This window comes from Pezoporus flaviventris, unplaced genomic scaffold (assembly GCF_033815535.1).
Source record: "Pezoporus flaviventris isolate CSIRO_AGI_PZ_B2104156 unplaced genomic scaffold, CSIRO_AGI_Pfla_v1 ptg000037l, whole genome shotgun sequence".
Taxonomy (NCBI): Eukaryota; Metazoa; Chordata; class Aves; order Psittaciformes; family Psittacidae; genus Pezoporus; species Pezoporus flaviventris.
This window is the reverse complement of record NW_026892585.1, coordinates 3,292,368-3,318,246: the sequence shown is the minus strand read 5'-3', so window position 1 is coordinate 3,318,246 and position 25,879 is coordinate 3,292,368. Positions and strand designations below refer to the sequence as shown.

The 25,879-nt window shown below is 40.3% G+C and overlaps 1 protein-coding gene across 2 annotated transcripts; it reads right to left on the bottom strand.

Moving 5' to 3' along the window:
• Positions 1-2,181: 2,181 nt before the first annotated feature.
• Positions 2,182-25,866, bottom strand: EXOSC7 (exosome component 7). 2 transcript variants are annotated; one of them, XM_061464500.1, is made up of 8 exons: positions 25,725-25,866; positions 24,297-24,398; positions 23,540-23,634; positions 16,341-16,506; positions 11,849-11,919; positions 7,145-7,268; positions 5,943-6,112; positions 2,182-2,771 (listed from the first exon to the last, which is right to left on the bottom strand). In XM_061464500.1, exons 1-8 carry the CDS (start codon positions 25,779-25,781, stop codon positions 2,729-2,731), a joined length of 828 nt encoding a protein of 275 aa, XP_061320484.1. In that variant the 5' UTR covers positions 25,782-25,866; the 3' UTR covers positions 2,182-2,728. The 2 variants fall into 2 exon arrangements, with proteins under 2 accessions (XP_061320484.1, XP_061320483.1); XM_061464499.1 differs by having other exon boundaries at positions 2,182-2,784; positions 5,957-6,112.
• Positions 25,867-25,879: the final 13 nt, after the last annotated feature.

Genomic DNA, 25,879 nt, shown 5'->3' with positions numbered 1-25,879 from the left:
GCCCAGATAGGAACAGGAGCAGGCTCAGTTGAAGCCTCTGTTAAAAATCTAACTGCTATTTTTTGCTTGGAATGGAAGGGAGGGGTTAAAGAGAGTTAAGAAAATAGAAATGGGCAGCATAGCCCTTAGCAAGCCTGAGAACCACAGATCTCAAAGATTCCTTAGCAGATGCTCTATCAGCTGGGAGAGCTGCAGGCCCTTTTACCCTGCTCAGAGCTTTGTTTATCCATCTGGGATGTGAGCTGGTAGCAACAAACCTCCAGGGGCAGCTGAGATCAACTAGCAGCTGTATAATACTTCAGGAAAGGCTCGTTATTTATATTTAGGGGTAGAAGCAGCCCCAGTCTGAACTGGGGTCGCACTCAACCCCACTGCTTTGCCAAGCCAACAGATGGGAGGTAGCAAGTGTGGAAGGAACAGGGCCCCTTGAAGATCCCCAATTCATTCATGCCTAGTTACATAGCTACAGAAGACCTGAGGGGAGGACATACATGGTTAGAAGAGGCACTGCAGATACTTGCACCATATTAACTCACAGGGACGCTCTCAAAGTCCTTGGAGCCAAGCATTTTATGACCAAGTTAGCCAATTTTGTACACATAGATGCTCAAGTACCAAGAGTTTGCTTTTTAGGTATCTTGAGCGCATAGCCTAGATCTCAAATAGGCTAAATATTTTCTATCCTTAGTATGAGGTGGAGAGGGAATGAGCATACATTCACCTCCACAAAGGAGTCAGTTAACATGCTTGCAACACAAGTTTCTCTCCCATTGCCAGCTCTTGTAGCAACCAACTGAAAATTAAAAGGCTCTGGAGAGGTGACAAGCAGCATCTTAAATTATGTAACATGCAAACACTTGGAGATCCCTCAGCTGGAAGGCTACATAGACATACACTATTATTACCATGTTATAAAATTCACCCTGGAAGTAATTCTGGGCAGCCCTTTCGTATCCAACCACTAATCTGTAATAAAACAAGCAACAACTATTCAGCTGTGGTCTGACTTGCAATCCTCATTTGGATTAAGCATTTTCTGAAATGTTAAACAACACATGACCAAACAAATACTGCCTGTGGTTAAGTCCAAGACAGTGTAAATGTTTATTCTCCCTTCAGTCTTCTTTCTACATTTTTTCACCTAGCTCTGTGCAGCAAGGATTTTGGATCGCAGCGAGGAATGTGGACCACAGCTGCTGCAAGCTGATGGCAAGTTAGTCTTTGCCTCACATAGACTAACTCTACTGGAGTGATTAAAGATATGTATATAAAGCTATGTATAATGATTGGCACTTCTTGGTGTGAAGAAAGTGCCATGGCACTACCACAACCTACCTTACTAAAGGTACTGAAAAAATCCCCCCTCTTCAAAATAGACATCTTGGGCAAATTTTGTGGGACCTTTTTAATGCATTTGTTTATTTGAACCTGCCTGCTCCTTGTAGTAGTAGCTACACATACCTGAAATACACAGTAGTACTGTATCTTGAATGGTTATGAGAGCTCCAGGCAAAGGGCTGAAGCCACTTGGGGACCTTAAGTACACTATACATTTTAATGTGATCATGACTATTTGTTTGAGTTTTGTCCTCTATCTACAGCTCTTCCTCACAAAAGCCTTCCCTTTCTTCTAACTAGAAATGTTCTGGTCAAGGGAATGCTCTTATTCTGGCATTAGGAAATTAAACCAGAAAACACTGCCTGAGTAAGATCTAAATGATTCCTGGCTTATGGTAGTAAATTTTACCGTAAAGTTTGTTCAAAACAGTCCTTCTAACACAGCCAAAATACCAACTTCTTGAAAAATCAACTTTATCCTTTGACTTCTTCCATCTGTTGTCTCTTTCTATCCTGCCAAATAAACACTCTTGCTCTTTGCTGGGCCAGCCAATTGATGTAAGGAGAGAATGAACTGCTTTGAAGACCTGGAGATACAATTTGATTGCCTACCTTATTTGCCATCTTCTGTCTTTCCCTGGAAAGGATTATTACCGACAGCTACTATGCTTTTCCAGCTGAATTATCAAACTCTTACAAATTCACTTATTTTTCCCTTCTCCTTAGCCACCATGAGAGGTTTTGGCTAGGTTACTGTTTTACCTGTTGGCAAAAGGGATAAGCAGAGCTCTAGTGAGTAAAGAAATCTTGGTTTAAAATACAAATTGGAAACTTGGAACCATGTTGTATTTATAGTAAAATCTAACCATGTTTTATTCAAAGAAAAGTAAGATAACTTGATGAAAGAATTCCACCAAATGCTGTTCTCAGCTGGCTGGTGAACAAAAAAACAAAGTCAAAAGGCCCAAAAACTGGCTTGTGCTGTACCAAGTACAACCCCATACACACTGTAGAACACAGGAGCTGGTCTGCAGAAGTAGAACACATTGAAACAGAATTAAGTGGAACCTCCACCAGTCACTCTTGAAAACAGACTCAAGCACTTCCCAGGCAACTGCATCAATTGCTGGTAGTGCATTTTCTGTGTGCAGATAGTTACCCACACAAAAAGCATCTCAGATTCGCTTATTCACATTGAACTGTAGCCTTCTTTTCTTGGGAACGTTTTAAAAGCCTCTTAGCCAGAAGGATAAAGGTATTGCAAAAAATAGCCTTTTTCTACATACAAATTGACAATATCGGACCATCACTTAAAACCAGTTTTGAACATTTAATAAAAACTCATCCTAGAAATCCAACTTTCTGCCGCGACGTCCCCAAACTCTCTTCTTCATCCAGAATCTTCTGAAGGGCCACGTGCAACGCCTTGCCTACTTTCTTCCCCGTCTGCAATGCAAAAGCAGCAAACCGAATCTGAGACATACGCTTATTAACAGGAAGACAACTCTCACAGAACACTTCCTTTTGACAAATAGTTTCCCTTTAATGATTCATACGCACCAGCTGGTGTAATAAAAATATGCTTTTAATTAAGAAAAATAATGGCAGTGGAAGCTTCATTTTAAATTGATTCAGATTCAGAAAAATCTACACATAAAAGCAGTGCTCACACTGATCAGAAAAGTGTTCCCTGATCATTAATATTGGATCTGTGCAGTGCCTGATCACCCAGGAATACAAATTAAATTCGCATCAAGCACAAGCACACATTCCAACTAGGCAGCCCATGTGGAGGACTTGGGGGTGCTGATCAATGAGAAACTGAACATGAGCCACTTCAGTGTGCACCTGAGCCCAGAAACCCCCCATCTGCTAGGCTGCATCAAAAGCAGCGTGAGCAGCAGGTCGAGGGAGGTGATCCTGCCCCTCTGCTTTGCTCTTGTGAGACCCCACTTGCAGCACTGTGTGCAGCTCTGGTGTCCTCAGCATAAGAAGGACAGGGAGCTTTTGGAGCAAGTCCAGAGGAGGCCACGAGGATGATAAGGGGCTGGAGCACCTCTGGTATGAAGATAGGCTGAGAACATTGGGACTGTTCAGCCTGGAGAAGCTGCGTGGGAACCTCAGAGCAGCTTCCAGTGTCTGAAGGGGGCTACAGGGGTGCTGGAGAGGGACTCTTCATCAGGGACTGTAGTGACAGGACAAGGGGTGATGGGTTTAAACTGAAACAGGGGAAGTTCAGGTTAGATATAAGGAAGAAGCTCTTCCCTGTGAGGGTGGTGAGGATTAGCTCCAATACCAGCCTCTTCCCACATACACGTACTGTGGAAGCTACACGGTAAGGAACCATTTGGCAATGCAGAAATAAAGATCTTATGGCAGTGCTATTAGCCCTTTCCAAGGGTTTCCCCAAATGTCCTGAAATAGTGACTCCATACAGAGATGAAGAGAGCCCTGCTCTCCCTAAAGAGCCACAGATTAAACTAAATCTGTGTTTATTAGCTCCTGATGTATGCAACAAAGCCTGTGCCTGTCATACAAATGACCACAAAGCTCTGTGTCACCTCTTGATGACAACTGCCAACACCATGAGCGCATAGACCTTAAAGTAAGGTACATCTCTCATCGAAGAACTAGGTGACAGAATACGGCCCAGAACATAGCCCAGACTTTGGACAGATTGCAGCCAAAGGAAATATGACAAGAGCTTTGATGCAGCTGGGTAGCTGCCTATCCTAGACACTCTTGAGTCATGCTAAATAAAGGGGAGAACATGGAAGCACTGCTACAGCTCTGCACTGGGACAATGATCACGACAGCAGTTTGGAGTCCTGAGAGGTGATACACTTTGTGCATTCTTCTCCTCAACGGCAGGACAACATCACTCACCCCAGGTCAAAGTGAATGGGGACTGTGCAGAGCTTTGGTACTGACACAATGCTGTTGCCATCTTATTCCTGCTTGCCTCCCTTATGGCTTGGATCATGAACTTAGTAATGCTGCCAGCTTCCCAAACTTTCCCATGAAGCTGCCTTCCTAAGAGATTCGTCCTAGAACATCTGTTCACCACCAGACAGGGAGGGCTGAACACCCTCTGACGTGCAGCCAAATCCTTACGGAATGGAGGTGTCAAGCAAGGGTTACACAGCTCCTCCACTGGACGTTCCCAGGCCTTTTTGTTTTTCTTGGTATCCTAACCAGGATGCTGAGTTTGAGGCAGGGCCAAACAGATAATGTTTGACCTCCCAGAAAGCATCTTGTTTTATCCCTTACTCCTTCAAGCTGCTCACTACTCAGGAGGGAAGACTTCTTCCAAAGTAAGTGACAGACATCACAACTCAGCTTAAGGTTCTAACTCCTTGCACCAGAGGTAGGGACAAGTTAACTAAAGCTCTCCAGCAGAGTAGGGCAGTTTCAAGATTTCCCATGTTACCTTCTGTGCACTGATCTAAACACTGATCAGTGTTTAGATGAGCATCACAGAATCCCAAGCACAGCCTTTGGGGGCAGGCTACACAAGGGAACTGCACAAGTTTATTTCCTATTTAGGGCTCAGTACAGAGCAAAATTAGTAATCAGTTGGCTCTGACCAAAGCAGCTATCTCAACCTCAAGTCTTTCATGACACTGAGTTAGAATTGGATTTGAAATCCATTAAGGAAGTGAAATCAGATGTCCATGGGCAGTTTGGTTTCTTTAGGATGTCAGATTAGTGATAACGACTCTACCAAGCTAAAGGGGTGACATCTCTGAATGCAAATAAAAAGCCCACTGTACTACCAAGATTAGCACTTTGATCTCATGAAACAGTTGAAGTGCCACATATACTCAGCATGTAATTTCCACTTGAGATCAATTGTTTTCAAACTTGGCTCCAATTTCTGCATTCCTCAATGCAGCCATGCTGAAACTAGTTCTGGATTTTAGGAAACAGAGCCAGTTTGAAGTGCTTAGTTTTCATTCTTACTCCAAGTTCAAACCCCACTTCTGTCTCATGTTCAAGGCCAAATACGAGAATTTATACTGGATAACAGATTCAAAAAGAGCCAGAAAAAAGGTTTAAAATGGAATTCTTATGTGGATGTGAACAATATCCAGGTACTAATACTTTCATGGAGTGGGGGCGGATTAGAAACCCAGTAAAGGAGCAAAGAAAAACAACAGTAAAATGAGAACAGTAAGTTTATCACAAAAAAAAAATGAGTTGTGCTAGGAGAGAACACCATGCACTGACAATTCAAAGTACCACTCTACTCTATAGAGACTACTTCTATAGAGCCTTCACCACGTTAGAAGTTTTGCTCTTTCCGTCTTAAGGGAAACAATGAGAGAGGGAACATGCTCTTTAAAAATACTCTCAAAGTTTAACAACTTAAGCTTTACAGTCTTACAGCTGTGAAGTACTTATCTGAAACAAATGTGAGCACCATACATGTCAGGTATCTAAAAGTTCTGGCTAACATCCATTCATAGTAGATTCTGTTTCACAGGGTCTGTGACCTTCAGCATGGCCCTTGTGCACTTAATCAAAGCATAAAGATCTCTGCTCTTTAAGGCCTTGCTGCAGCTTTTCATATACACAAGTTCCAGTTCTTCCAAGACTGTAACTGCTCAAAACTTACCTCCATCATTTCAAAGATACTCTCAGGATCCAGGCTGCCCCTCCCCATTTTCTTTATAGAAGTCAGGGCACCTTTACTGGTCACAGAAACAAGCAGGCTAGCCAAAGAACAGGCTTCTTCCTCAAGGGTAGCATCCACCACATGCCTATAGCCAATCTGTTAGTGACAAAATGACACAGATGATTAGTTTGCAATTGTCTAAGCTCTTTATTAAGATGTTAAACTGTGAGTGGTAGCTCTGTTATCTGTAGCCTCCCACCCTAGTATCATGTGGCCACTAGTAACTGTCAGAGACTGACTTGACAGCAGAGTATTTAAACAGCCTCTGACCTCAAACTGTGTGTACATACGTAAGAGAGGTGAGATAAGCACGTACTATTTCATACTGGTTTTTAATCTGACCATCCTTTCATCTATTCCTTTTCTCCCCCAACTCCAAGCACAGACTTTCCTCCCCTTTAAATGAAAACTGTACATCCTAACACCCAGGTGAGCCCTCACTTCAGTGATGGCTTTTCTACTATGTAGACAGCTTCCTTAAAAGAAATGTCAGACAAACTTTCAAGTAACTAAGCAGATGGCTCACTTTGCAATGGAAAATGCAGCATCCAGCAAACCAACTGTATTAGCTGTGTGCTATGTATGGAGAAGGAAAACAAAACCAGGTTGGACGAGGTCTTGGGTGATATGGTTTAGTGTGAGGTGTCCCTCCCCATGGCAGGGGGGTTGGAACTTGATCTTAAGGTCCTTTCCAACCCTAACTATTCTATGATTCTATGATAGTATTGCACCCATGAAAATGGAGTTCTCTCCCCAGAAACAAACACTCGTCGTGTAACTCCAGGCAGATCACACAACCTCTGCCCCTCACAACAATGACTATTTGTTTTACCATACTGGAGGATCTGCTGCTCTGGGTGTTGAGCAAGAATTAGATGAAAAATAATAAACAATTCTTCTGCATGCAAGAAGATGCATCAAGTAAAAACTGCAAATCTCTGACTGCAAGTCAGAGATGGGGAAAAATAAAACCTTATTCAGTTCTTCTTAATTAGGAAGCTCGAGATGAACAAATACATACACAGTGCACACTGACTGCATCTGTAATACAAGTTTTATCTCCAGGGAGAAAAACAAACAGCAGGTGAAGTTAACAGAACCTGTAGGTCAGGAATTTGTTAGGCTTACTTTGCTTAATGTGACAATTAAGGGCACATTCTCCACATTAAGTCGAATGCAATCGTAAGGGTCATCAGACAGCTCAATCTCTTTAGAGCCCTCTTCATCCTCCAGAACACGCACTTTGGGTATTCTGTGGAAACAAACCGTGCACAATCATTGCCAGAACAGGTAAGGAATGTGGCTGTCACACATCTCAACTCCAGGAAGTGCCCTTTCCTCTAAATGAGGCTAAATGTTTAGGAAAAAAATCCAGAAAGTTATCAAAGTATTAACAACTCAAACTCAGAGACTAGGAAGAAAACATTGGAAGGGGGAAGATCTCTAGGATAAGAGCATCAGATTTACATCAGTCAAACCTTTGGAACATGAAGTGGGTTTTATGCTAATATATGAGGAAATATATGATGCACAGATCAATTCTGAACAATTCTTTATCCATCTACCTGGATGTACAAGAGAGAAATTACCAAGATTGAATCCTTTCATACTGTGGATCCCAGCCTTGCAGACAACAGTAAAGTTGTCAGAATTACAGCAATTGCCCTGCTTGCCAAAGCTGTGACGTCAATAGCAAATGCAACTAGTGAAGCTGTTCAGGAAAGAAAGACACTACCTAAGGAGACTTGGGCTAAAGGGAAAAGATAACATTAGTAATATCCTACTTCTTTAATGAGATGGGAAGACTGGCAAGATATTCTCATTCTTTAAGAGGCATAGACTCTACTGTTCTAAGGACAGATATAGGCAATAACCAGGGCTAAAAATCCAGGCAGAAATCCAAGAGATGCTTTTCCTTTCACCTGTGAGTGATGAGCTCTTGTGCAAACGAGCTTGTCAAGACTCCTTACCAGTGGTACATATATTGTATTGGTGATAGCCATTTAACGGGAGTTTTATAGGATGATTTAATGCAGCTTTCTAGCATAATGAGTAAAGTAATTTAAACCAATTTACTACAAGATGGTATCTCAAGTAGCCAAGAATGTCAGCATCTCATATCTTTCATTTATCCAGGTGCTCACTAGGACGAAGTACTGACTGAGAGACTTGGCTGTACCAGCCAGTAAAACCTCCACGCCACAATACTCTCACTCTTACACATTTGCACTTGCAAACAGAATGTATTTCAAGCCATCCCCAGGAAGCTAACTTCAGTAACCATGTGGAATGTAACCACAGTCTGGTTTCATATTAGTACTTTTACAGTTGAGCTGTGTTTTATAACTACACTCTGGAGGTTACATTGGTTTACGCATTCTGTATCAAATCTCTTTTAAAGGAGGAGGAGGCAGGGACTGATTTAGTGAACATTCCCCCCCCCCAGCACAAAGTGGTTTTTTGCTGTTCCCTGGAAGAGTATTTTAGCTATTTGTTGCTCAAAGTCCTAGAGGCAAGTACTTCATAACAGCTAAGCCTGCCTCAGTGAGAACAAATTGCCTACAAGCCTGAGCCAAGCTAAAACTATAACTTTCAGTAAGCAGAACAACTCTAATGTGTTCTTTTTCCTGAAATGAAACTCAGAATGCTTTGAAGCTCATTGGAAATGCATCAAAGCCTATTTTCAAGTTTAAAATACCCCATTAAAACCTGATGAAATAAAGTCACAAGTTGACTAGCCCTCAAGCTGCCCAGAACAATGGACAACATTGGACAACAGCCTAGACAAGAAGTAGATATGCCAGAGCAGCATTTAAAAAAAGAAGGAATATTTCAGGAAAACATCAGAGATCAAGCAATTTTTAACTCCATCCTAAACCAGCTGTGAAACCAGAACAATGTTTGGTGTGCAAGAAAAAGTTGCCAGAATTAATACCTGAAAAAAAGCCTGCAAGGAGCTGTTTGGCCAAGAACAGATGAAAGAACTACAAATTTGAACTACTACAGAAGCAAAAAGACAAATGATCCAATACAAGTATCACAGTTACATAAAAAGGGGGGTATATATACACATAAAAACTAGGCAGAGAGTGTAGCACAAAGCACTTTCAGAAGACAGATTTTCTCTCCCAGCTTCTGAAGATCTCCCTTAAGAACCAGCTGTACACATTTACTTGGCAAACGATGGCAACGGAGCTGGTGCAGGGCCTAGAGCACAAATGTGATGGGGAACGGCTGAGGGACCTGGGGGGTTCAGTCTGGAGAAGAGAAGGCTCAGGGGGGACCTGATCGCTGCCTACAACTGCCTGACAGGAGGTTGTAGTGAGGTGGGGTCGGTCTCTGCTCCCAAGGAACAAGGGACAGGACAAGAGGAAACGGCCTCAAGCTGCACCAGGGCAGGTTTAGATGGAGCTGAGGAATAATTCCTTCCCCAGAGGGTGCTCAGGCATTGGAACAGGCTGCCCAGGGCAGGGCTGCAGTCACCGTCCCTGCAAGTGTTCACACAGCGTGGAGACGAGGCCTCAGTGCCATGGGTTAGTGGTGGCCTTGTCAGCACTGGGGAACGGTTGGACTTGATGATCTTGAAGGTCTTTTCCAACCTGGTTGATGCTGATTCTGTTTAGTTTTCTATTTTGATTCCTGCAACTAATTAGAGCAGAAATCTGTACAGCAGGACTTATGTCACATAACGAACACTGCAGACCCAGGTTTCACAACCATAAAACCAGTTCTCCTTTTGGAAGTAGGCATCAGTTCTGCTTCTACCATGCTGCCTGGCAAAAAAACATTACATCTGAGAAGCTATTGTGTTAGAAACTCTAGCTTTTGTAACTTTCTTGCTTTCTGTTGCCTTGGTTGCAAGTAAGCACATTCCACAGGATCAAGATTAATGCTAAATCCTAACTTAGCTACTTGCACATTTTGCGATATCTGGCAGATAAATCTAGCCTCAAGCACCTTGGAGACACAGAAAAGAAGAAAACTTAGTATCTGCTAACTTTTGCATGTGATCCTGAAATGTATTTTTTAGAACACAACGAACAATACAAAACTTCGAGGAGTAAATGTTTCCCCCAAAACAGTCATATCCATTGTAGACAGATTATGAAAGGCAAGTAAGTCTCAGAAGCAAACACATGTGAAATCCAGAACACTTAATCTGAAGTGATCTTCAATCTGACATCTTGTCTTGCTTGGACAGTAATATTTCATGGAGAGTGGGCAGCTACTTTAAGCAACCTTGTGTCAATCCAAACAAAACTTAGTAGGCACCAAGGGAAAGGGAGCAAGACAATGAACGAGCACAACAGGTTTTCACTTCGAATTTCACCCCTTGACTTTCTGAGGTCATATGAGATGAGATGCACTAGCATTCCCTGCTCACACCAACAGACAGGATTTATACAGGTGAAAAATCAACAGGCTCTGCACTGCGTCACATTGTACCACATTCTGATTTGATACCTTCCAAAAGACACTGGATGCTTGCCCACAGATCAGATTATATGAAGGCTACAGTTGTCAGAAGAATGAAAATAAAGGAGAATCATGAAAATAATTTCTGGGAACATGTTGCCCATGTTCCCAAGGCAACAGGTTTTCTTCATTTATTTAATTACTTTCATATGATACCCTCTCTTTATTCAGAACTAGGATTCTGGCTGACATAAGGAAAAAAAGACCTATTTATCTTGTAAATAAAGCACATGCCTTGGATCTGCAAAACAACTCACATGGGAGCAATTATTTTTACTGTATAACTTTTGCATCCGGGCAGCTCACACAGACACAGGCATTTCTACCTTTCAGTGCATTGTCAACCATGTTGTTGACAGTGAAAAGTTACTGTTGAGAACTTGATTAACATGGGAAATTTCTCACCAATGTACACAAGCTGTAGTCTCGGATGGATTCTCCCTTATTCCCTTTTAAAGTGTTTCTAACCTGATATACTGCCTGCCTTCAAAGGTGTCTTTCCCTCTTCTTGCATGTATTTTTCCAGCTCTAGTACCGTGTGCTGAGTCCCTGATTAATAAGCCAAAACTATACCAGTGACTTCACAAAATCTCTACTTCACAGCTGAAGAACCATTTGAAAACACTTCCAAACCAATACATATTATTGAATATTATATTATTGAATGTTCTCAATATAGATATTAAAAATGTTATTGAATGTTTTCATTAACACACACACAGAACACTTGCATCATTCATTCTACCAGATTTTCTTTCATTCTCCATATTAAAATGCCTGGGGTAAAGTTCTTTTAAAGACAAATCATTTCCCTCTCCTCACAATCGCTCACTACCTTTTTTTCCTCTTAGTTTTAAAAGAACTCTAGACTAACAGTTAATGAGAAAGAACATCAGAAGTGAGAAATCACACTTTTTACAGCTACAAATCACACCTTTTTTTTTAGTTACAAATGAGTAGTCACACTGACAGAGGGCTCCTTACTCAGGAGCATCACACATCAGTAAATCCTTCTTGTTTTAAACCTACAAGGCATCCACACAAAGGCCTCCAATGACTTGCAACTAAACCATATGGTCAAAGACAATTTTTGGTGGATCTGGCTACAGATATATACAGTTATACTGTGAGCCTAATTGTGCATATAATGCAATATAACACTTGATTCAGTTTCTAATAACATTAGGTCCTGTTACTTGCATGCAAATGGACTGCCTTGTATCTGAATAAAAGTTGCCTTCTGTATTTCTTATTTAAAGACTTAAGCATCAAAAATTATTAGCTCACAGAGTAAGTGATTAGCTCTTCCCCTTCCCATGACACTTCCATTCACATGAAAGGAGATCTGTGCTTTACCTTGTGTTAAAGAGAGCTGCCTTCACTGCGATAGAGATTGCATCAAAGAGGTTCCCACCACATACCAATAACTGGGGAAGAAAAAAAGAGTCTCTTTAAAAGAAAATCAGGCTAGTGCCTTTAAACCAAGTCTTTATTTTACTTCAGCCTACTTGAAAAAGGCACAAAATTAAGAACCAGAGCAGATTTTGAATACACAAAGTTGTCTTTAAAGCCTGTCTATGAAAAGAAACAGATAGGAAACTGAGATTTCAGCTAACTGTATTACACATGCAAAATAGAAGAGTTAATGCACTTCATAATAAAATTCATGATAAAATTTAATAATAGAAGCTGAAATGAAACCACTGCTGTTCTTACTCTTCTTGTGCTAAGGCTCTGAACTAGACTATGACCAGAATACTTGTTATCAACCAACCACATTCATTCTTTAATGTTAAATCAAGCCAATCCACTTTCTGTCCTTTATTTCAAAGGGGAATAGTTTTAAAATATCAACTGGAAAACCCAATTGGTAGAATTGTTTCTGAAGAAGCAATGCAAATTGTCACCCACAACATGGCATAAAAAAAACCAGATACTGAAGGTCTAGTTAGGATGGCACATGATGATTTATCCTCTATTCTTTATGGAAATGGAGTCATCAGCAGGTTTGCCTTGCAGCTGAAAAAGATCTAATGAAATCCTGATGTCACGTTCTTCTTGTTGGTAACACTGTCATTTGAATCAAAGTGTGGAGGCCAGCTTCTTCTTATGAAGATCAGGAAAAGAACAAAGAGAACAGTAGCACTGCACACTAGATAAGAATGCAGGGCTCCCATAACCACTAATACCATCTCTAGGCTGACTTATACCTCAAAGATGTATGTAGCCATAGCCTAGTGCTAGATCTCTGCAAAGCTCCACTCTCAGCTGCCAGTACTAGTCTACAAACACGCAGACATCCCCACCAAGTATTTGAGACTACTTCAGCAAGAAGATACAGGTGCTTCTACATTACATCAAGCTATGCTGTCTGAGAGCAAAACCAGCTTTGCAACATTGATTGCACTGACTGATCTTCAAAATCTGCTTAAGGGGGGTTGGAACTAGATGATCTTAAGGTCCTTTCCAACCCTAACTATTCTATGATTCTATGATTCTAAGAATGAGATAAGCTCCCGTGCTGGGAGCAAATCACAAATCAGGTATTCTGGAAAGACAGTTTATTTTTATGAATACAGACTGAACTGTATAAAAAGAATGACAAAAAGTTGGGACAGAAAACTAAATACAAAGGTGATCAGATTATTTCTCTGCAAACAGCTGCAGGATACAGAGAGGTTAACTTGCCACTTTCAGTTATTACTGGATTTTACTGGCTAACACAATAAGCCCCACAGTATCTTTGTTATTAAAACACAATCATGGGATGTGCCTGCACTGTTGCTAGGCTTATGTTCAGGCTACTGTTCTAAAGCCTCATTTGTATTACAGTGGCACCTACAGGCTAAGAACACAGCCTGTATCAAGCATGGTTATGACCATTCCTCCAAGAAGTGAACACTCTCTTCTCAGCTGAAGCATCTTGTACTGAGAGCCCACACTTCTTTAATGTATTCTTTTTAAGAGCTAAGAAAATATGCACAACCGTGAGTTACAGGAAGCAAAGGAGTCTTTAGAAGATTGCTTTTAATTTACTGATATGCAAATGAAAACATTAGTTGGGATAGGGAAAAAGAGGAAACATTCTAGATCTTGCCTTATTCTAAGAAGCTTCTCCTCCAAAAGGACAAATTTCTAATAGTCTTTTTCCCAACTGGGAGGAAATAGAAAAGATGAGGAAATTCTCTAAGGGATGCTCAGTAGTGAACTGCTAAAATTCCAACTAAACCTAAGGCAACCCCTCAACACACAATGTACTGTGACTGGGTATGGAATGAAGAGATGGAGAGATTGCACACTTTGATTTTCCTTGTGCAGCACAGCAAGCTGCTGGGGCAAATTACATGGAGAAGGCTACATATATATATATATAAAGATATTTTATATATTTCTATATATCACATCATCAAAAATGCCTAAAAGCTTATCTCTGACATCACTGGCTTAGAAGGGAAAAGAAATTGAAGGAAAGACAGAGAGGGGGAGAACACACTTAAGAGTTTTGCAGTACTGTGTATGTCCACATTCATGAGCTGTTCTTTGGAAGTGGAATGCCTTCTATTATTAAGACTGAATGCATTTTGAAAGGTCAAGGTATATATTCTTGACCTCTGATACATGTGTCCTTATGGCTGCATCTTTGGGATGTCTATAGTTGAAGTTATTTTCTTTCCAGTTTGACTGTACACAGTCATAGCAACTCCCAAGTACACTGACAGCCAGACAATATTTGAGAGATGCTTTCAACTGATAAGGCTGTGCAAAAGACACTCTTTTCTGAGGTTTCATATCTCGAGTAACATTGTGTGGTTTTGCCCTCTGGAATAAGAGGCCTGAAACCAAGTACCTTCCCACCTGACCACAAAGTACCAGGATTTTCAGGCTTATGACAGATTTAAGGCTTAAACTCCTTAAACTCCAACTTAAGTATGCAACACAAACATCAGTGTGAAGAATTTCAAGGAATTCTGAGGGAAAACACCATCAAACGATTCAATAAGCATTGTTACATTTAGAATCTGCCTCCCTTAAATGCTGAATGATTTGTGTCTTACATCAGCGTGTCATACTTTCACCATGTACTATTAAAAACAGAATTCTATAGGAATGATTCAGCAATGGCAACTTCTCTACTTGCATCAAGTATACTTTATCACAGCTGATATATATTCCTTTAGAAAATGAAATAGTGCAGAAACCTCAAAAATGTGAAAATAGAGAGGCCCAGGGTAGAAGGGTACCAGCAGCTCCTCGATGGCTCACACACAAATCCCTGCAGAATATGACATTAAAAAAACTCAGTGTTTAGAGTCCTAATTATGAACCTACAAAGTTTCTTTACTGACACTGTCAACAAAGCTAAATGTAAAATTCATCACATAACTTAGGTCTTGACATTCATGGCCAAGTTGGATAGAGAGCTTTGGGCAACATGGTCTAGTGCAAGGTGTCCCTACCCACAGGAGGGGGTTGGAACTGCATGATCTTAAGGTCCTTTCCAACCCAAACCATTCTATGATGCAACTAGCAGCATTAAAATACCAAGACTTTTTTTCTCTGTAGCTGTGGATAATCAACAAATTTGCACAGGAAGAATGAAATACTGACCAGTTATACAAAATCTATACAGAACTACTTCTGCAGCAGTCAGCTTTATAGAAGTCTTTGTTTATGCAGGGTTTATGCAATGTTAAGCAATGTGTTCCTTAAATAAGCACAGCATTTAATATTCTGTACCTCTGCTTGTAATCACCTAGTAACTAAAGGCCTCGGTGTGATTTCCCAGAACTAACACTTCATTCTCTATTCAACTATGCCAAGCTCCCAATAAGCCAGTGACTAGAACTGTTAAAGCACTCAGCAGTGGTACATATTTGATCATTCTGTATGTGCATTAAGTCACACATGGTGGTCTGCACCATATCTACTATAATTAGGCTAATGCTACTGCTTTTAAACACCTAATGGACTAGTTTTCACATCCATTTACATCTTAGTCTAAACATACCTGTTTTGTTAAACAAAACCCAGTATTTCTTTTTCCAATACAGCTTAGCATTCTGCAAATCATTTCATAAATGTTAATGGATTCCTGTGAACAAAATCCCTCGACATATTTTCAGTTACAAATTTGAGAAACAGAAACTCAAATTTGGACTGATAAGACTTGGCAATAATGCTCAGGAGAGTCTGACTTGCAGACTTCTATTAAATTTCCATGACAGAGTACTTTAGATACAGCACAGTTTGGAAATTAAGCTGCTGCATGCACAAGATTTATACGCATACCATTCAGGTTCCATTTTTTAAATGAGAACAAATACTCAGCTTCTCTTCTACATTCAATACATGCATGAAACTTCCACCAGAAAGTGCCTAGACCAAATGCTAACTTCTGCCAGAAAAGTTTCTATTGCACTTCATGGAATTACCACTGATAGTAGTGCAAGGAGGTGGAGAGGATGGACGATTATGTTAGGGCTAACATACACCCATGCTAAATTACACCCATTGGAACAATACATTTGCTGTTCTATCTAGCTTGGAAAACAGTTCAGCTTTCTTTAGTGGCAATTTCCTTGTCAGTTTAAGATTACTGATTTTTATGAGACAGATCTGGAGTATTCAGTAATTTATTAGCTCTGCAGTGGAGCAGCAGCATTAAGAAAAGAATAAAAGAGCAAGCTAGAAGTAGTGATTATATCTAGAATCAAAAGAAAATGGCCATCCATGCTGTGAAGCATTATATCATAATATGACTTTTTATATGAAAATATACATAGTTATGACAAGTCAATCAGTGCTCTGAAAAACCTCCTTCAATCTTAGTTTTCATTCCCTTACTTACCAACACATCAACGTAGAGAACCCAGCAGTGCTCTCTGGGATTAATACAAAGTGATTTCAAGTCTACACTGTTCTCACTGCTAAATACTGTGTAGAATGTACTTGTTATCTCTGTGCCAAGCTCTTCTCCTCCTCGGCCTTCAAATTCAGGAGTAGCATTTGCAGAACTAGATAAAGAAAGAAAACATACTTTCACTTCTGAAGCAGCCAATATGCAAAGAACATTCTTTAAATATAAAACATTAGACATATCTAAGGATTTCTTTGTATAATAAGCACCCTATCTGTGAAGAAATTGTTTCTATTTTCCATAAGAAAATGTCTTGAGGCAGATAATATACCTACATTTTGCTACAAACTCTGATGCTAATTAAATTCCACTATCTTCAGTTTAGGTTACAATATTGAAGTTAGTGAATCCTCTCAGGGATTATTTCTTAAGCACTGTCATCTTCTATCACCTCAGCCCTTTCAAAAATAAAGAAGTGAGAGAAACCTGGATGAAGTTCAGAACAGCTAACAAGACAGCCTGTTAGAGCTGAATGTTAAATTAATAAGAGGGTGGCTAAGAGGAGAAAGATGTGATGATGTGACAAGTAGGACATGCTTTATTTTCCAAGCTCCATGACTGCCTGACCTTAAATGGTAATTTCTTTACCAAGTGTACTCTCTGCTATCAAGCTCATTATTTTCAGCAACTGCAGCTTAGGGAGAGCAGCAACTAAAAACCATTTTTTCCAGAAGGGATCTGGCAAAAGTGAGTGCTTTTCACTTCCCTGATTCCAACATAATAACAAACTTTGTTTATGAGCAGTCATGCAAGAAAGTCCTTCAGTGCTGGGCCTTGTACATTGCTAAGAGCAAAACAGAACAATTAACAATAAAAGACAACAGGCCTATAAAACAAAGTTTCCATCACCAAGTCACAGTGCAATAGAGCAGAAATGTGCAGAAGTGCATATATAGCAAGCTAACAAATATTCTGAACTCAACCTCTGATTTATAGCGAGGGCAAAAGCATTCTCAAGCAGTGGACCCATGACACAGACAGCAGATCCTGGTTTTAAATAAACTGGTCAGACCTCCCCAAATCAATTTCTCATTACAGAACATAGGAAAGGTGGTTATTCCATAGGAGTAGCTATGATTGGTTTAAAATCTAGAACAGCAAAGCCTTGTATTCTCCTGGCTGGGCACCTCCCAGTGGCAGTTTCTCATGTACGTTTTCTGTACACATGATGATACACAGTTTTAGCTCTTCCAACAGGCACGCTGCAGGAACACACACATAGAGCATAAAACAACGTCTTAGAATATAATCCCTTAAAAAAAAAAAAAAATCACAACTGAAGATCCACATTACCTAGGTATGACTTAAACCATCACATGAACTGTATCAACAAGACTGGGTTTAAACTTTAACAGGGGAAGTTCAGTTTAGATATAAGGAAGAAGCTCTTCCCGGAGGGTGCTGGCACAGGAGCAACCTGCTCTAGTGTGAGGTGTCCCTGCCTAGGGCAGGGGTTTGGAACTGGATGATCTTACGGTCCTTTCCAACCCAAACCTTCCTGAGTCTATGTCTGCAGAGCCTATAAGATTACATATATAATTACCTATTATTATTCTTACCTCAGAGTATTTCTCACAAAACTTGTTCTTTTGCAGAACTGATGAAAACTCAGAATGCCAAGAAAAGCTACTGGATTTTACAGAAATTATATGCTGCTACTATAAACAGACAGCACTATACATGCTTTTTAAACAAATAAATTACCACCGATCAACCACTGATCTGTGCTTCCAGACAACACTTGCAACCCAAATAGGCATTACAAGTGTGACACACAATATCAGACACCAATTTTATAAGACAGAACCATATCTAAGTATAAGTTAATTCTGGAAGCATGCCCAGTCAGGTCTTCAGGTTGTATTAAACAAGCACTTACCCATAGAAGTAGCTTTATTCTGTTTAACCATTCTGTTTAAAGTACAGTTACACAAGCATTATGATTCCTATAAGCTGAAAAGAATTATACAAACCTCAAGCTATACCTCATTATTATCTCTGAATAGAAATTATTATTTCTAAGCAAAGTTATATCAGAAGTTGTATTTTTTAATTATAAAGAGATGATTTCTTTGACAGTTAGAAGGAAGAACATAAGACTCAACTGGAATATCACTGCAAATGCATCTTAATTCCATTATCCTTTTAACACTTCAGTTCCTTGCAATCCAAGTGATATAAAAAAGGAGGGTACTATTATATTAACTATATGGTAAATACTGCCACCTAATGCTGACAGACTCTTGCAGTAATTTACACTGGGTAAGTCTAGCACGCTAGTAAGAGAAAAAGACAAAACATTTGCTTTATGGAGCACAGAAAGAACTTAGTAGCGGCCAGACAGAGCACAGAATTTCTGCTCCCACACAGAATGTAATTTTAAATATTTTCAAAACCATTTCAGCATCACACTGCATAACAATTAGAGATTCTTCAAGCATAATAATGTTTCTATCACAGGTCTCTACTGAATTTCAAAACTGATGCTGTTACAGCCAAAATCTTCCTCTTACAGTAGTTAAGCACTCCCCATTTGTTGCTCAGGACATTAGAGAATCACAGGATCAATCATTAAGGCTGGAAGGGACCTCTGAAAATCACCTAGTCCAACCTCTGCCAAGGCAGGTTACAGAGGAACATATCCAGAAGGGTTTGGAATGTCTCCAGAGACAGAGACTCCACAACCCCACTGGGCAGCCTGTTCCAGAGCTCTGCCACCCTGAGCGTAAAAAAGTTCTTCCTCATGTTGAAGTGAAACTTGTGTTTCAGTTTATGGCCACTGTTTCTTGTCCTGTTACTGGGTATCACTGGAAAGTCTGGCACCATCCTCCTGGCATCCACCTCTGAGATACTGATCTGCATTGACTGGGATCCCCTCTCAGTCTGCTCTTCTCTAGACTATCCAGGCCCAGCTCCTGCAATCTCTCCTCAGAAGATAGATGCTCCAGACCCCTGATCATCCTTATGGCCTCTGCTGGACCCTCTCCAGTAACTCCTCACCTTCTTTGTACCGAGGAAGCCAGAACTGGACACAGTGCTCTGGATGAGGCCTCAACAGGTTGAGTAGAGAAGGAAGATCACCCCCCTGACCTGCTGGCCACACTCCCCCTGATGCAGAGAGATGGGGAAACAGAAGCCGTCAGGTCACTGTCTGAAAAGAGCAGTCAGGTAATCCAATCTACCCTCATGAAAAATGTTCTTTACTATATTCAAGTCAACTTTGTTAAGGTATCATTAAGCATCAGCCCGAGGTATGTCATTACTAAAAAAACAGGAAAAATCTATCTTTTGGGTAGGAGAGGGTTAGAAAAATATGAGAACACACACAATTTAAATAGCTCTTGTTCAATCAAATAATATGGCATGAAAAAAAAAACATTGAGGAGATGATGTTGATCATTCTCAACTAAGGTGATATCAGCTGTACCCATCTCATTCCTCATGGAAGTCAGTCCAACCTTTGACCTCTGCAGCAACTTTCAATCACTGTTAACATAAGAAATGAGTGTTTCCAACATGCACTATCAGTCTCCTTTGCTGAGTTTTAACCCCATTTTTTCTGGTTCTGTCCACAGAAGACATGGGGAACATATCCTGTATCTCTCTGCAGCAGCCTTTACATATTTGAAGATTGTCATGCCTCTCTTCAGTTGTCTCCCTACTGAACGACTGAAATCTCACAGGTTGCATCTTCCAGTCTTCTGATTATTCCTGCTGCTTACTTCTGAAAATATTAAGATACTATAATCTACAAGGTAAGTAACCATAACAGAGATAAAACAGTTAATGGAACAACAGGTTGTAGGTATTTTCCTGGTGTACAAGGGCTTCCTTACACAGAGGATATTCTTCACTTAAACCCATATTTACTTCTATCGACCAATATCAGATTTCTATTTTTCTACTAAAAGAAACATATAATCATTTTAAACAAGAAGGCAGGTTCACTGTTTTAGACTCAGCATTAAGTTACCCACCTCACTAATATTCCTCTCTTCCAGAAACCAGCCACAAAACATCACAGTTATGAAACATCTGAACTGCCAAGACAGTCCCAGAAACAGACCTGAACACAGGTCCAAACGCTGTCTAACGGTGTGGATATGATTATGGTGATATTCAAGCTCATGACACTACAAAGAACCAGGCTAGCAATGGTCTGGATTTAGTCTAGTCAAACTGTTAACTCTACCAATATGGATATACTGATTCAGGTCTTTGCCTAGTCAAGCACTGTTACCACACTTCCCATCCAAAAGAACACCTGCTTATAGAGTTTGAAACAGTTTTACTCAAGCCAAGCACCAGATAGTGTTTCCCTCTGAAAGCTGAGCTCAATCCCATTCAGTAGAGAACACATATTTAGTGGATGAATTATCCTAAAAAACTGTAAAGACACTTCTTTCAAAACTCATTAGTTTGCTCCTACAAAGAAAAGTTGCCATGATAATGGGCTTATGGTAGGAGGGAAGAAGAGGAGGAAAGGTTTCTTTTCTGCAGCCACCATTCAAGTGATAACCTTCAGCAACTGCTCTGAAATTTGACATTTTCCCCACAAAACACAATGGAACGGTATCTGAGGATCACCTAAGAGCATGCTGATGTGGTTGTTTTGCAATACTGTCATCTCTTATGATTTGGAGAACCACTTCCCAGCTATCCTTATCTGATCCAGGCTCCCATGCAGGCATCCCAAATAGGCCCACTCTCCCAGCTTCAACAAAAGCATTTCTGGCCTTCAGAGTGGAGAAACAGTTGGCCACACATGGACAAATAAATTCCTTCTTGTCCTAATTCCACAAACAATAACTAATACTCTCAAGGAATTCTGAGGTCTGGTTTTTATTTCTGTTGTTGGCATTTCTCACACTTTGAAAATGATAAATCTTTGCCTCAGCCAAAAAAAGTCAGTATTAGAAGAGCCCCAAAACTCTAACATGACAAAAGCAGGCACAGGAGTCTTTCAACATCAATGACCAGGATGACTGTCTTCTCCAGGGCAGTAAGCACATCTCATAGGACATGGACTACTTGTCCTATGACAATTAGTTTCTAGTATCACAAATCAGTGCCCCAAAAATCACCTCTTCCAGAGGCTTGCATTAAAGTCTGTCTCAAAATGAGACAAAATGTGATTCTAGGTTAAGGACTCAGAGCAGAATGAAGAGAAATGGAATTCTGGGGCAGAGAATTATATACATGATCCAGCAAGTGATTATTTTCTGCACTACAAGAAACTGAAAGATTCAGGAAAGAATTTTAAGACAGCAAACACTGCAGTCCAAGTTTTTGTTATTAATTCCAACAATATAAAAGCCAAGCAGAACACAGAGGAATCTCACCAGCAGAATGCAGTGTACCAAACTGTGCTCAGTTACTACCACCCAGTGGCAGCCTAGAAAAGCATCTGAGTACTGACAGCATCCATTTCCCTTTACAGAGAACAAGTTGCTGCCACTTCACATTTTGTCTTTTGGATCTTTCTGGAGGTTAGAAGTCACCTTTCCCTGACAACATAAGTATGAAAGCTTCTTTAAAATATAGGCTTTTGGTCTGTGTTGTCACAAGAAGTAAGGATTACCTATTTCTAGAACTGACAAGATCCATCTTGCACAATATTGCTGCACGTCCCCATCCCATCTTCTCACGGAGCAGAGATTAACAGTTAGAAAATACAATCTAACATTAATCTACTGAGTTAGTTTTTCTAACATTTATTTATGTAAGAAAAGTGTCACAGAACTGCAACATCCCCACAGATCACTTGTTTTAGTAAGGAGATATCCCTGCTGTCAGTGGACTTTCTTCATGTAGAAACCATCAGAAGAAAGCCGGCGCTGCTTAGGATATTTTATACATGAGTGTTATAAAGCAGTCAAGCTCAGATCTCCTCTAACAGCAGGACTACATTTGAGAAGATCATTTTCCTGTCTGATATTTTTTAAACAGTAATCACAAACAACTAACTCATAGGCGAGTCCTTCCCTCTACCAGTTTCCAGAGTTAGCTAAGACCTCATGATATATAGAAGCAGTCTCAGGTAAGGCTGCATAATACGAGAGATACAAACGTCAAGGCAGATACAGCTAGTTAGGTCATAGAGATCACCAGAGATACAGTGTCTTAGTAGCTTAGTAACTCTACTAAGTAACTTAGTAGAGTTACTTAGTAGCTCTCATGCCTTAGCTTTACTAATGGTGCATTGGTTTAGCGTCAGAGTAGCAACATTTTTGGCTTTAATTAAAAAAAAGCCAAAACATCACATGCAACGAGCTAACTTGACAGTGCCAAGGCTTTTATGAGAGGTTCCAAAGCACCTTGTTTCATGAAAAACAGTTTTAGGAAGTCTGCAAGACATGCATACTGTAGTTTCAGACAGCAGACAGTCTGGAATAACATTGAGATATCACTACGCTACCTCAGAGCAATCTGAAAACAGAACTCTCAGTTTTCTTCTGGCTTCCTTTATGATTTGTGCACTGTGAAGACTGCAAGGCTAAATAACAGTCCTCTTGTAGCAGAAAAACCACAAATATGATTTAAAACTAATTCAATTTTAGTTAATGAAATACTGATTCACCAATAAATACTATATCCAAATTTTCTAATTCATTTTATATCTGAAGTTTACAGTGAGAATTTTTCTTCTTTTAAAACAAATGGATCTGTAAAAAACACACTTCAAACTTTTTCTGCTGCTTTCATAGACAAAGTAAACCTTTAAGGACAGTTAAAGTACCGTCTGTAACAGTCAATTCTTTCCTTCTGGGATACTTCACTTTTGAAGGAGATTTTCTGTACACTATCACTGTTTAAAAGACAACTGCCACTGTAGTCATGAAGTCATGTTAAATGCATGTGTAATTGAACCATTACTCCTTTCCAGCTGCAGTGATGCTCTGCAATGTACTTTTTTTTTTTTACTCTTTAACTCCTACTGCTTTGCTTATTTTGGGTCTGCAGAACCAGCAGAAAGTTTCTGAACATTCAACACTGTTGAAACATTAAATTGTTTCTATTATTCAGACCCTTACAGAAGGTTAGTGGAGTGAAGGTATAATCTTCAGAAGAATGAAATTACTCATTCATTCCAAATATTAGATCTATTTCCTCTCTTTTAGTATACTAACCAGTCAACACAGAATTCCAGGTAGCCTTCATCTGGCTTCTCTATCTTTGGTGTCCCCATTTCAGCTTTTACTCCTACCAAGATATCAGTGTTTCCCTGTTTAAAAAGAAAACACAATACAACACATTGCATAACTGGAATTACAGTCACAGAACTACTCAATTTAAATGCCTATACTGATATTTCTACCTTTTAGTTATCTATACTGATAATTCTATCAGAATGAACTAAAAATAAGTTTAGGTTTTGAAAAAAGAAGAGGCTTTAGAAGGACAATGTTAAGCCTAAGAAGATTCTTCAAATATTAGCTTTCTGTAGGTTAAAAAGACACTCTTACTTGTACTGGAAACAGCTATTTCTGCATAACCTTTATAATACTGCACAGTGTATTTATCTTCTTCACATTCAACACATGCCAGAAGTAGTTTTGCTTCACTCTAAATGAACAGAATTTTTTTCCAGGGATAAGGCTCAATAGTAATTTCAGTTTTCAAGATTAAATGCTAGACTAGTTCAGACTGAAGGCTGTCCAGCTACTTCACAGTCAATGTAGCTCAAGCAGATTAAACCAGCTCAAATGAATTATATAGCCTGGCATTATTTCCTTAACCCAAGAGTTTCAGTTAGTGTTATACACACACACCATTACACACACATACACAAACCCACCTACAAATAGCCTCATCTTATCTTAAAACTAGTCACATAAACCAGAAATTTCATCAGCAAAGTACACAGTTTCTAAGGAATTTACCTACCAGCTTTACTCTTGCAGATCCACTTGTGTTCGATACAACATCTGTTTCTACTTCTGCACATCTGTAGTCTTCACAGCCACGACCATCTACACGAAGATCTTCCTACATATGACAATCAATACATTGTACTTAAGGGAATCAGTAATGAAAAGAAACAAAAGAAATAATGAAAAGAAACAAAAGAAATAATGAAAAGAAACAAAAGAAATAATGAAAAGAAACAAAAGAAATAATGAAAAGAAACAAAAGAAAGAAGCTGTGCTTTTAAAGTTTCTTTTTCCTATGCCAAACACAGCAGTAAAAAGGATATAAAAGCAATAGCTATAGCTTCTCACTTAAGAACACAACAGAACCAACTGCATGTTTCCATTTAAATCTCATTTATCCAGAGCTTGCAACAGGTTCTCTGCAGACAGACATGAACTCCTGCATTAAGTCACTTTAATACCAAAAGAAAGCTTCAGACTGCAAAACTGTAAAAGTCTCAACTTTAAAACATACTTTACCTAATACCGCATGCGTTTTTCCCAGGACACCAAGTTCTGTACTTTTATATCTGTAATTAGGACCCAGCAAACAAAAATAACCCACCAGCCTTCCAAATGCTTTCATTTGTTTGCATTTCAAAAACAGGTATTTCACACCCTCAGAAACTATATAGCTTACTGCCATTAAAACAGTTTTACTTGCAGTAAAATACAGTTTCTGTCCTTTGTAAAGGGTCCTTTTATCTTTAGTATTGCTCCCCACGTGTCCTTCACTTTTCCTCCTCACTCCACACACTGCTCCTCAGTTCAGTGACAGGCTAAAACGCAACAGCAAAAAACTTGAGAAAGAGCACAGCAAGAGGGGGAGGAGAACAAGACACGACGAAACAACCCCCTCGTCCTGCTCCCAGCCTGCTCCCCGTCTGGATGCCCCGTTTTCAGTGTGCTTGGGTAATTCTGCACCTTTTTACAAGGCCTGTACTTACCGGACAAGGCGAAATGGCTTTAACCTGCCAGAGGGGAGACTGAGATGAGCTCTTAGGCAGAAGTTCTTCCCTGTGAGGGTGCTGAGGCGCTGGCACAGGGTGCCCAGAGAAGCTGCGGCTGCCCCATCCCTGGCAGTGTTCAAGGCCAGGTTGGACACAGGGACTTGGAGCAACCTGGGCTAGTGTGAGGTGTCCCTGCCCGAAGCTTTAAGGTCCCCTCAAACCCAAACCATTCTATAATTATCACCGTAGAGATTCCCCATCCAAACACAAGGAGAGCTCCCTCCCTGCTTCCCCTTCCACACAGGGAGCAAGCACGGGGAGGGGATGGGCCTTACCCCACACCTCCCAGGGCAACAATACCAACAGGCACAATCCGAAGATCACCCCACTCGGAGGGGCACAGGCTGCGGCCTCCCACAGCTCCCACCACCACCACCACCAACCACCACTACCTGTACGCCATGCACGATGTAGAGCTTCTCCGGCTCGCTCAGCACCACAGCCGCCATACTGCCGGCTTCCTCCCGCCGCCGCACCGCGCTCACGCCCTTCCGCTTCCGGCGTCCGCGCGCAGCCGCTCTACGGTGTCGGCCGCCGCGCTGAGGGA

Excerpts from the sequence above, each read along its gene's own strand:
- EXOSC7 (XM_061464499.1), bottom strand. The coding sequence starts at position 25,781 with ATGGCGGCTGTGGTGCTGAGCGAGCCGGAGAAGCTCTACATCGTGCAT. Across the intron at positions 16,507-23,539 it reads CTGGAATTCTGTGTTGACTG|TTCTGCAAATGCTACTCCTG; the intron begins GTTAGTATACTA and ends TTCTTTATCTAG. Across the intron at positions 6,113-7,144 it reads TAATTGTCACATTAAGCAAA|ATTGGCTATAGGCATGTGGT; the intron begins GTAAGCCTAACA and ends TGTCACTAACAG.